Source organism: Cavia porcellus, unplaced genomic scaffold, assembly GCF_034190915.1.
Source record: "Cavia porcellus strain 051 isolate PalLab524CR breed Dunkin Hartley unplaced genomic scaffold, mCavPor4.1 scaffold_23, whole genome shotgun sequence".
NCBI lineage: Eukaryota > Metazoa > Chordata > Mammalia > Rodentia > Caviidae > Cavia > Cavia porcellus.
This window is the reverse complement of record NW_026947506.1, coordinates 12,908,413-12,921,774: the sequence shown is the minus strand read 5'-3', so window position 1 is coordinate 12,921,774 and position 13,362 is coordinate 12,908,413. Positions and strand designations below refer to the sequence as shown.

The window sequence follows — 13,362 nt, the reverse complement described above, 5'->3', positions numbered from 1 at the left end:
ACTCAAACAATTCAGTTTTCCCAGATTTAAAGACCCAATCCAAAAATGTGCATCTGAGATGAAGTACACAGTTCTCAGATGAAGAAATAGAAACAGCAAATAAATATGTGACAAAACGTTCTACATCATTGGTCATTTAACAGATGCAAATTAAAACAACACTGAGATTTCACCTTGCCATAGGAAAAAAATGCCTACTGTCATGAAATCAAGCAATAACCAATGCTGGAGGGGGAGTGGTGGGAAAAGGATCCTTTCTCCACTGTTGGTGGTAATGCAGCCACTGTGGAAATCAGTGTGGAGATTCTGCACTAACTAGGTCTACAGGTCTCACTCAACTCAGCTATTCCCCTTCTGGGTATCTGCCTGAAAAAATAAAAAACATCATACCACAGTGATATATTTGCACCCATGTTTATAGCAGCACAGTTTGTGGTAGCCAGATCTTGGATGGAATGCATGACCTTGAGCTTCCCAGGCAGGCACTTATGCTGCTGAGCTAAAACCCTGGACCGCACTTTTTTACTTTTTATCTTTGAAATAAAATGGGTTTGGGGGAAAATACAAGAGCTGAGGTAAACGCTTTCAGTGCATATACCCATCAGATGAGCTGAGGTGAACATTCCATAATACAGCCAGCTCCAGAAGTCTCCATGATCTTTCTTTGGAGATCTACAGTTACAGGGTGGGGTTTTTTTCTGTAATTATTCTTGGTGGGGAAGACAGACAGGAGAGCAGGAGCCAATCTGTGATGTAGAGGCGGGCTGTATGAACTGTCCAATCAGGCAGGCCAAGGTAGGCGGTCTTTTCCGGTGTCATGGCGTCAAAACAGGGAAAGCTAGATCTTTGCTAGACCACGTTTTGTGGCTTCTATTCGCTGTGGACTGCTTTCAAAGAACCTGGGAGACCTCCGAGCTACGCAATGGTGATGTTGTGGGATGGGAGCAGTGAAATCGGGTAGAATCAGGTTGAGACCAGTTAGAAGTGGTGAGAAGCAGCTGTGCTTTCTAGAGCCTACATGCTTAGCCTCAGACCATGTGGTCCTCTAGGGCTAGCAGTGAGTCATCTTCTGTCCCTTTTACCTCTTGCTGGGGCCAGGACAGTTCTGGGTCCCTAGACCACTGTCATCACTGTGACATCACCAGGCCACAATGCCAGTTTTGAAATCACCTGATGCCCTTGCTCCTCCAACAGGCTGGGCCCAGGAAGGGGGATGGGGGGGCCCTGATTCCGATGTGGATTTGAGTTGGGTGCAGCTGTAATAAGCTAGGTCTCTGCTCTCATTCCTGTTAGCAACAGATCTGGAAGCCAGAACTTTATAAATGTTTGTGATGCAGGACCTCATAATCACAACAGCCCTTCTTAAACTTATGCTTTTATGTATTTTACAGTGATTGCCTAAATTTATACTATGTACTCGTATTTGCATGCTCATGAAAGGTGGTGGCAAAGGTCCTGAGAAGTCAAAGATGTGTAGTGATGTGCCTCAGTGAAAGAAGGCTTCCTAACCACCTGGTAAATTCCTGTTCATCATACAGAGCAATGCAAATGAGTTTCTGAACACATTTAATTATTTAGGTGTTACCTAAATTTAAGGCATTTACATGGACATGTGCCATTTACATGGCATTTACATGTGATATTCTTCTGAATGGAAAAGAATAGGGTGTCATCTCTGAATTAACAGCTGATTTAATAGCTTGGCTAATAATAGACATTGTTTAAATATGGAAATGCTCTGCAATGGACTTTAATAAGTGGTGGAAAAGAGAAGCCCTAAATAGAAATCATTCAGGGATATTAATAGTTAGGCATGAAGGGTTTTCTGCTTAGGTTGAATCAGAGCAGCATGGAAAGGATGTGGAAGTGACTGGCCAGATGCAGGGTGCCAGTAGCAGGACTTACAGCAGTAAGAATTTTCACTGAAAATCAATTAGTTGTTAGAGTAAGCATGAAGTTAAAGTTGGGTTCTGATTTCTTCCTTGAGGTGAATAACATCAGCTCTGGTAACAATCAAAATTCCTCATCCCTGTCCACCCATGAATTCTGTGTTCCATACTTGAGATCTGATTTTGATTATCTGTAATTATGCCTCAGTGTCATGAAGGTGAAATTTGAAATTTTTTATACTAGGGATCGAACTCATGACCTCATGCTTGCCAGATAGGTGTTCATTCCCCTGAGCTAAATACCCAGCCATGAAAGTGCTTTCTGCATACCATGGAAGATATCAACATTGTTCCTCAGAAGGTGTTGAATATTGTGGAAATTTTCTATATTATATGGCTATAATTTTTGAAGCATACCAAACATGTTGTATGCAGTCACTTTTCAAATTTAACATTGTCTGTGTGGTGTCTCAGTCAGGTTTTTTCTCTTTCAGACAGTTCTGTAACTTATCCTAGCTCCAAACTCAAGGCAGTTGTCCTGCATCAGCCTCCCAAGATATTTTTCTTATATCTGAATGAAAAGTGATCACTTGGTGACACTGAGCTATATATATAGTTTGCAGCTTTGGCCTGCTTTCATTGTTTGTACATTTTTTACATACAGCTGTTTTCCACTAACATTTGAGTTACTATTTATGTACCATATTTGATGTTATTTGTGTTTTGTTCTATGAAAGCAAATTCAAATATCAACATGCTGCATAAGTATATTACAGACAGTTCACTTTCATAAAACAGAAGAAACATTTAAAGGCAGGGATAAAGCCCATCAATGCAAGTATCCCTTGAGAGGTGAGATCAACATTGTAGAACACAAGCTACTACTGATTTCTCTGAGCTCAAGAAAGAGAAAAATTTATGCTGATATTGCTATAGGGGAATGAGACGCCTGAACTATTAGGTGTGGTATGAGTTTGTGTTCTCTGAAGAAAAAAAATGAATTTTAGGAACAACGGAAGTCAAGAAAATATACTTACTGGGAGAAAGAAAGCTGTCTGAGAGAGAGAATGGGTGCTGAGCAGGTTGGCAAAGACTGTCCATTCTAGGGACCTTTATAGAGTAAAATCATGTGGTGAGATGAGTTTAATATGGGTAAAGCTAGGAACTCACAATGTAGGTGGCCATAAGATGGGACAGTTCTACCATAGCCAATAAGATTAATAGTTTAGGTAAAGTTGATTACATTAGGAACAAATTTGGAAAGGAGTCACATAGAAATCATGCAGTTTAGGCAGCTGTGACTCTTCCCTTAGGTCTTTGGGAGGGTGACTTCTGCCTTCTCAGGATGATAGGAAGTATTTAGAATGTCAGTCTTTAGGATAAGGATACATTTCTTTGAATGGTGACTCCTGAATTCCTCAGAGTGCTAGGGAACTATTTAGAATATCTATCTTTATGATATTGATGAATTTGCTTCTTCTATTGTCTTGAGCCTTGGCCCATAGCATGAGGTATCTTTCTTCCCCATAATTGCAAGGTATCTGGGATTCTGCATTGTCTCCTTGGAGGAACTAGTGCTGTCTCATTACCAATAAGATTTAAATAACCCAGCTTCCTGTAACTGTATGGTTTGGAAAATTGATTATGGATGTCTTGTGCTCTGGGTGAATGATCTGGGTATGACAGTGTGCAATGAATATACCAGTGCTACACCCTGATAGACATGTTTTGAAATTTTCTTTTACTTTATTTTTTCTTTTTATCCTTGAGATAAAATGGGTTTGGAAATAACAAGCCTAAGGTAAAGCTTTTTCCTCTGTGGAGCTGAGTTCAAGACTTTAGAAAAATGGCAGCTCTAGAAGTTTCTGCACTGCCGTCTATCACTTGGGATCATGTCTTGCAGGGTGGTGTTCCTTTCTCTGTTTACTCTTGACTTAGAATGAGGGCAGTAGAGCAAGAGTCAATCAGTGATGAAGAGGTGGGCTCTATGAACTGTCCAATCAGGCAGGCCATGGCTGGCTGTGTCTTCTGTCTCTTCAGGTGTCTCGGAACAAATTACCTATTCTCTGTACAATACTTGTAGCAAAATGCTTGCTGGATCCCATTTAGTGGTTTTGAAGTCCTTTGGCCTGATTAGCAAAGAATCTGAGAGACTCAGCTATGAAATTGTTTTCTGCGTAGTATGGAAGATGTCACCACTGTTCCTCAGAAAGTGTTGAATATTGCTGGAATTTTTCTATATTGTAAGACTATAATTTTTTAGAACAAACCAAGGATGTCTTATGCAGTCACTTTTCATGTTTCACTTTGTCTGTGGGGTGTCTCAGTCAGGGTTTCTCTATTTTAGACAGCTATGTAACTTAGAATAGCCCCAAACTCAAGGAAGTACTCCTGCACCAGCCTCCCAAGATACATTTCTTATATCTAATGGAAAGTGATCACTTGGTGACACTGAGCTATAATTTGCAGCTTGGGTCTGGTTTCATTGTCTATACATTATTTACATACAGCTGTTTTCCACTAACATTTGAGTTATTATTCATATACCATATTTGATATTATTTATGTTTTTTTCTATGAAACCAAATTCATATTTCAAAATGTTGCTAAGTATATTAAGTACAAAAGACTCAGTGGCCTAAATGAGATTTGAAGACACATCTGTAGTCTATCAAAGTGATTGATGAGATATTTATCTGCCTCTGTGCTTTGTGGATGCTGGTCCTGCAGGCTCCATTGTGAGCTGTGCTTTAGAGACATTTCACAGTGCTCCTGTTTGACTGTTACATTAGCTGTGAGTTGCAATATAGCATCAGATTTGCTGTCTCCAAAAATGTGTATATACACAAAATTAATGACCAAGACATGGATTGAAATTTGAGGAATTCAGTCTCCATTGTTTGCTTTTCTTTATTTGGATTAGTTTTGTTTTATTGAGACAAGTATTCTGTATATATATATCAGCTGGATTTATCTCCTAATGGTGCTAGAATTGCCCTGACCTCACAGCTGCTCTCCTGTCTCAGTGTTTTTTTAAAATTTATTTAAAGAAAGGGAAATAAAAAATACATCGATTTAAAAAAAGGGTAGAAATAAAACAAAATTATAGAAAAATAAATGGTAAGAAATCGCCGGTTGATAAGTTACATATTGTCATCTTAGAAACAGCCATTCAGGTTACAAAGTTAAAGTATTTAAAATGACATTCAAAAAGTGACACTGCAAACAGTGCTGCTCAGTGATCGAACAAAAACTCAGTAATATGGTTATGAGTCCTACACACTTGTTTTACATCTCAAAGAGGGTAAGGTTAAACATATCAAAACAGAACAAAACAGTTAAAAAACAATTTACAGAAATACAGATTTCAAAGCAAGTCCACTGGAGATATTCACTGTTTATGTGTCTCTAGATTCTTGCAAATTGTTGTCCCCATCTTCACCCACATTATATAATATTGCATATTATAGAACTTATCAAATCATTACAGGATGATGAAGACTTTTTAGCTCTCCAAGATCTAACATTGGGGAAGACAATAATAACTACCATTGCATCTCTCATTCTCTTCGTGGTAGCTGTCCCCATCTTTACATATGCTGAAATTGAACTTAAGAGACTAGACTAATATCATTCTGATCAGTGAATAATAGTATTGCTAGAATTTATATCATAATGCTACAAAATTAGCATTGGGTTACTTAGTGTCTCTTTTTCAGAGTATCTATCTGTTCATTACATCTTGCATTATTTAATCTGTTCCCGTAAATAATTTCTTTTAAAAAAACTCATCTGTGAATTTCTACATATGTATCTACCCTCATTGTATTATAGGGAAAAACAAGTATAAGAAGACAGCAAAACAATTTCTGAGAAAAACATGCAATGGATAAGACATATAAGATGACAGTATAGGTGATCTTCCGTAGTTACTGTGTTTTCTCTTGTTATTTTCAATAGATTTGTCCACATCATTGGCTTAATATAGTTAAACACAGTATTACCTATTTTTATAAAAACCACAACTTTGAAAGCATTGTAGGATTTGAGAGCTGTTAATAATTAATACCAGTATGGATATCCTTTACCTCTTTTCATCTTCAGAGTAGTTGCCTCTACTTTTAGGGTTGATTCTAACAAGCATACCAAATTCAAATAAAATCAGCCAAGACAAACCCATGGTCTTATGAATCTGATTCAGTTAAGATCAGTCATAGTAAGAAAATGTAAGTAATACAGGATTTCAGTTTAAGTTAATAGGAAAGTAAGGACAGTTACCATGGTATAACCTGCTATTTTTGGGTCAGATGTCTGTGCCCTCAAATCTGACATGAGTGGACAGACCAGAGCAAATTAAATTCAAACTAATTATGGTGATAAGACTATTATGTCTTTTAAATCCTGATACACTATTAACAATGACCTCTGCCTTTTTTATAGTGTTTCAGAGCTGTCTATACTAAAGACTACAGCTTACCATCTCTGCCTCATGTCTGCAACTCCACTTTACTGTTATAATTTGTCCACCTTATTCCCTCATTCTGCTGTCTGCCCCATTCATCGAGGCCTCTCTGCCATTGTTGCTGGAATCCTGGTGTCCCTTCCTCTCTTTCTCTGGAATGTCCTTCAGCACTCTCTGTAGGGTTGGATTGGTGGCCACGAATGCCAATTCCTCCTTGTCTTGGAAGCATCTTATTTTGCCATTAATTTTGAGAGAGAGTTTTGATGGGTATATGAATCTTGGTTGCATAGTATTTTCTTTCAGGATTTGGAATATTTCTCCCCATTCCCTTCTTGACTTTAGAGTTTGTGTGGATGAATCTGTTATTATTTTGATAATTTTTCCATTTGTAGATAATCTTCTTTTCTCTGGCTGCTGTTAATATTCTGTTCTTTTCATGGATTTCTGGAATCTTGATTATTATATATCTAGGCGTAGATCTGTTTTGGTTGTAGGTAGCTAGTGTTCTGCATGCCTCTTTTATCTGGATATCCTGGATATCATTTCTTTTTGCTATACATGGGAAATTTTGCTTTAATATATCTGTGAATATTCTTTGTATTTCATTTTTGGTTGCTCCTGCTTCCTCACTCACATTCTTTATTCTTAATGTATGTATCCTTTTGTCATCCTCTAGCCTTTGAATTGTTTCTTTCTGGTTCCTCGTTATTTTTAAGAGGTTGTTTCTTTCATGATCATGTGTCATAAATCTCTCTTCAAGTTTCAGAAGGCTGGATTTAGTTTCTGTCAGGGTATTGTGCCAGTGTTCAATGGAGTTTTTAGTTTCCTGGTAATCTCTTTGGATCTGTTTCCTGTATTCAAAGTTATGTTAATTCTTCTTCAGAATTTTCTCTTTGTTTTCTGATTTCCTCAGTTCTTCCATCTGTGTTCTCTTGGGTAGGCCTTGTCATTTCTTTAATTAATGTCTTTATATCTTGCCTTACTTGGTCAGGACTACAGCTTTAAATTCATCTATGATGTCATGGAGGTATTTTTTAATTTTGCCTGATGCTGTGTCCAGTATTGGATAGTTACTGTGCTTGTTCTCTTCTCTTACTTCTCCTGGGCTTCTTTTCTCATGTTGGGCAGCTGAAGATTTTTTTATTTTTATTTTTATCTCTTGTCATGTTTCTGGTTTCTTTCAGACTGGAGTGTCCTTGGGGTCTCTGGCCCTCTCCGTATTGCTTAGGGACTTTCAGAAGTGTGCTGATTGAGTTTTTGTTGTCCTCCCCAATTTTCTGTTATCTGGGGTAGGCAGGGATGGAGGGAAGGTGCAGGCTAGCCTCCAAATTCTGTGCCAGTCAATCCATAAATTAGGCTGTACTTTCTGGATGTCACAGAGTTGTGACTATTTTTTATCTGCTTATTGGGCCCCAAGCAGAGGCTTGGTTCAGCCCCAGCAGATCCTGCCAGTTCTGTCTGTGCCAGAAGCAGCTGACTAATGTCACCATGACACAGGGTTCTGCCCAAATCCCAGCTGTTCTCTTCCAGACCTCTCTGGGCCAGGAGCACCAGGAGAACGGGTCTGCTGAATTCCAAGATGTCTTCCACTAGTTCTCTATAGGATGCTGAAGCCAACACAGTGCCAGACTCTGCCCAATTTCAAGATGTTCTCCACCAGACCTCTCTATGCTAGGGGCAACTCAGTGATGTCACTGAGCCGCCCAACTCTAAGATGTCTTCTGCCAGACTTTCTGTTTTATTGATGTCACCGTGGTGGCAGGCTCTGCCCAGTTCCAAGATGTTCTCTGGCCAATCACAGCAGCTGTGGACCCAGTGCCCAGTACTCACCAGGGCTTGGTGAAGGTCTTCCTCTTGAGTCTACTGCTCACCACACCGCTTGCCCTCACTGCACTCCTGGCACAGCATGGAATGGTCAGAAAACTGCACAGCGTTCAGCTTTAAGCTCCAGAGCCTTTCACATTCTCCTTTAGTGCAGCCAGGCAGTCCTGGCTGCTTTGCAGGGACCTCGGTCTCAATTTCCAGCAGTCACCAAAAGCCAAAACAGCTTTTCCTGTTGGGTCCACTGGTCAGTTTGCCGCATTAAAGGTGCAGGATTTGCAGCCTCCCGTTACCAGCCTTTGCGGTCTCAGCACGACTTTAAATCCTCCAGCTGCACTGTCTTGGTTAATAAGAATCATTATCCATTCATCTGGCCCTCTCCATGTTGTCATATTCTAGCATCTAATATAATTTCTCCAGAGAGACTCTCTGCCCAATCCCCTAGCAAGCCACCATTTTTGGAACTCTTCTGTCTCAGTGTTTTTAGTGCTGGGATTATAGATATTCACCACCATACTTAGCTTTTGATCCAGATTTGTATGAGAGATTTCAAGATATCCCAGACCTGGGGTCTCAACCTTCTTTTGAGAAATCCATGTATGACCCTTTAGGAGTGGTTGACCTTTGAGGATGTGGCTGTCAACTTCAGCAGTGAGGAGTGGACTTTATTGAGGCCATTCCAAAAGAAGCTCTACAGAGATGTGATGGGGGAAACCGTTAGGAACATGGCTGCTATAGGTAAGGATGACATCTCTTTGTCACTCATGCTATCAGAATATTGGTTTTTTTTTTTGTCTTTTTCATTTTTATCAATACCAAGGATCGAACTCATGACCGCCTGTTTGCAATGCAGGTGCTTATGCTGCTGAGCTAAATCCCCAGCCCCTAGAATATTGTTTATTGCTCATCAGAGCTGCTTCTTTAAAAAGAATCAGAAAATATTCTCAAAAATAGAACAGACCTGGTCACACTATATCATAAATCTAATCAAAATCTATTAATTTGTATGTATTACTATAATGAGTCCTGTATTTCTATGTCTACAATTCAGGAGGACTTGGGGATGATCGAGAAGCTGAAAAAGAATGCAAAATTTACTGGAGATACTTAAGGTAATTCACACTTACAAGGAGAAGGGATGTTCCTAAGTGATTAGTGAGTCAGCAGAAATATAACAGCCAAAGAAATGAAGCATTTGAGTGTTCATGTTTCCAAGTCATGCTCTAGAGAATCTGTACATTTTGCTTAAAATTCTTAGTAGGTTGGTGGAATGTTAAGTGCACTCATTCTGAATATCAGTATGCAGTTGTCTGTAGAAGTTGATCCTCTCGTACTTCTCCTCAAAATATTTTCAAAAAAAATCCACATAAAATATTGATACATGCTTATTCATATTCAATGCAGATTGTTATAATGGATGAGACCTTGAAGCAACTTGGCTATCTGTCACTGGATTTGTGGAGAAGTACAATGTTAGTAGACTCTGTGTGATTGTGCATTCTTATAAACCCAGCAGGACCCTAGGAATCAAATTTTGCACAATGACAAATTCAAGATCAAACTCCACAGCTTAATGATCAGTGAAAATCTCTTAAAATAAATAAAAAGGTAGAGATTTTGCGCTAATACCTGTTGTTCATTCTGAGCATGGAAAAGAAAAAAATGTGTTACATAAAAAGTGAAAAAGTAAATAATATACTGTCATTTGCCATAAGAAATAGGTGGGTCTTCTCACATCAATTCATTGAAATAGCTCAGCTATAAAATGTGAAAGGTCATAGGGTTTCTGTTAGATAAGAAACCAGAATATAAATTGTGCAGTGAAATGAAAGAGAGTTTATAGAGAAAGGTACGCCTGACTGTTTGGGGAGGGAAACTACAGGTTAAGTTCAGAAGGGAAATTGTGATGGAGAAACATATCAAAATGATCAGTATGTGATATACATATGTACCCATGCCCAAAGTGAAACTAAATATTCTGCATTTCAAAACACATCAACCTTTTTTTGGTCTTTTTCTTTTTTATTGGTCCCTGGGATCGAACTCATGACTGCCTGCTTGCAAGGCAGTCATGCCGCTGAGCTAAATCCTCAGCCCCAAAAAAGTACCAAATTTAAGATTCCCAAATGTGTAACAGTCTTTTGAGAATGATTGTTTTCAACATATTTGATAAGGCATTCCATTGATTCATTGTCAGAATTTCTTGGCAGGCATCAAAACAGAACTTGTCATTAATGTAGTCATTAACACAGAGACCCATTTCACTGATTTTTTTCTTCTTTTTAATTTTATTTAAAAAAGACTAAACAAAACAGAAAATGGGTAGAAATAATACTACTTTCAAAGTGAAAATAAACAGTAAAAAATCACTAGTCAATTATTACATATGTTGCTCATAGAAATAGTCAAGATACAAAAGTGAAACATATGAAGTCGGGATTCAAACAGTGAGACTGCAAACAGTTTTGTTCAACTATCCAACAATAATTTAGAAATATGATCATCAATCCTATACATAATTTTTTTTCCTTACAGAAATGACAAGCTAGGGAAATCTTATGGACATATGTATTGGAATCAGTGTAAAGAAGTATTTCTTTGTACCGCAGAAGGTAATGTGAGTATGAAAGAAACAGAAACAAAACACCATGTTCAGATCCATGAAAAATATTGCAATGGAGGGAAACATAATTTATTTAAGCAATGCAGGAAAGGTTTTACTACATATGGAATATGTAAGAAACTTAAAATAATTCACAGTGGAGAGAGACTGTACATATGTAAGCAATGTGGGAAAGCTTTTACCCATCGTGGACATTGTAAGCGACATGAAAGAATTCACACTGGAGAGAAACCCTATGTATGTAAGCAGTGTGGGAAAGCTTTTACCACATGTGAATCTTGCAAGGATCATGAAAGAATTCACAGTGGAGAGAAACCCTATGTATGTAAACAATGTGGGAAAGCTTTTACCACACGTAGACAGCATAAGAAACATGAAAGCATTCACACTGGAGAGAAACCCTATGTATGTAAGCAATGTGGGAAAGCTTTTACCTTACGTGAAAATTGTAAGATACATGAAATTATTCACACTGGAGAGAAACCCTATGTATGTAAGCAATGTGGGAAAGCTTTTACCACACATGGAAATTGTAAGAGACATGAAACAATTCACACTGGAGAGAAACCTTATGTATGCAAGCAATGTGGGAAAGCTTTTACCACACATGGAGTTTGTAAGCAACATGAAAGAATTCACACTGGAGAGAAACCGTATGTATGTAAGCACTGTAGGAAAACTTTTACCACACATGATCAGTGTAAGCAGCATGAAAGAATTCACTCTGGAGAAAGACCCTATGTATGTAAGCTATGTGGGAAAGCTTTTACCACACATGGAAATTGTAAGAAACATGAAATTATTCATACTGGAGAGAAACCCTATGTATGTAAGCAATGTGGGAAAGCTTTTACCACACGTGGAGAGTGTAAGAAACATGAAACAATTCACACTGGAGAGAAACCCTATGTATGTAAGCAATGTGGGAAAGCTTTTACCTCACATGGAGGTTGTAAGCAACATGAAAGAATTCACTCTGGAGAAAGACCCTATATATGTAAGCTATGTGGGAAAGCTTTTACCACACATGGAAATTGTAAGAAACATGAAATTATTCATACTGGAGAGAAACCCTATGTATGTAAGCAATGTGGGAAAGCTTTTACCACACATAAACAGTGTAAGAAACACGAAAGTATTCACACTGGAGTGAAACCCTATGTATGTAAGCAGTGTGGGAAAGCTTTTACCCAACGTGAAAATTGTACAAAACATGAAAGAATTCACAATGATGAGAATCCTTATAAATGTAAGCCATGTGGGAAAGCTTTTACCCAATACAGACATTGTAAGCCAGATGAAAATTTACAGTCAAGATAAACCCAGTGCATATAAGCATCATGAGAATGGTTTGAGCACAAGAACATTTTGGATAATGCATGAAAACCTTCACACTGGGCAGAAAACTTATATGTAAGGAAATTGGGAACATTTCAGCAGAAATGCTCTTTGTCCAATACATGAAAAAATTCACACTGTTGATTATCCCTATGTATGTAAAGAATGTGGAAAAGCTTTCACCACACATGGATACTGTAAAGTACATCAATGACTTCACACTGTTGAGAAACCCTACGTATATAAGCAATGTGGCAAAGCTTTTACCACATACAGACATTGTAAAACACATGAAAGTAATCATACTGGGGCGAACCACTGGCTATGTAAGCAAGGCGAGAAACTTTGAGCAGCCAGATTGAAAGTGAAATATATGAAGAAACTCACTGGAAATGAATCCTGTCTTTTATGGGATTACTCTCAGCACACATGATGATTGTTAGATATCTGAAAGAGCTCACTGGGTAGAGATCCTATGTGGATTTGCAATGTGAGAAATGCATCAGTCCATATTTGTTGTTAAACATTTAGAAAAAGCGTCACTGCTTAGACTGTTTAGATCCAAGTTTACTTTTAAAATCACAAGGAGACCTGAAGAAATAATCAATACTGAAATTTGATGTCAATATTTCTTCACAAATTTTCCAGAAACTTCAAATCTGAGGTGGAGCTCTCTTCAAGTACACATGTTGCATGGTTTTCAGTTAATCACATGTACCTCTCTAGATTTTTTAAAGTGTCTTTGTGTTTCAACATGGCATCTTGTAATTAAACATGGTAAACCTAAATGTGCTTTTCACTTTCAAGTATGATTAGTGTCCATGTACTTAATGTTTTGTCTTTAATACTTATTTTTTATATTTTTTGGTGAATTGTAATGTTTTTTATTGAAACAGAAAAATGGAAAAATAGAGTAGAAATAATACAGAATTTCATAAAAATAAACAATAAGAAATCACTAGTTGATAAGTGACACATTGTCATCTTAGAAATAGTTGTTCAAGGTACAAAATTAAAGCATACAAAGTGACATTCAAATAATGACACTGCAAACAGTTCTGCTCAGTGATCCAACAAATCTTAGTAATATGCTTATCTGTCATACACACTGATTTTTTATCTTAAAGAGGGTAAGATTAAATGACAAAACAGAACAGAACAGTTCATAAAAAAACAAGTTAAGGAAACACAGATTTCAAAGCAAGTCCACTGGAGATGTTCACTGTCTG

At 37.8% G+C, this 13,362-nt stretch overlaps 1 protein-coding gene across 1 annotated transcript; it reads left to right on the top strand.

Moving 5' to 3' along the window:
• Positions 1-822: 822 nt before the first annotated feature.
• On the top strand, positions 823-12,927 carry LOC134472318 (zinc finger protein 431-like). The gene is made up of 4 exons (XM_063233635.1): positions 823-925; positions 8,784-8,910; positions 9,224-9,284; positions 10,708-12,927. Exons 1-4 carry the CDS (start codon positions 923-925, stop codon positions 12,113-12,115), a joined length of 1,599 nt encoding a protein of 532 aa, XP_063089705.1. The 5' UTR covers positions 823-922; the 3' UTR covers positions 12,116-12,927.
• The last annotated feature ends 435 nt before the right edge of the window (positions 12,928-13,362 follow it).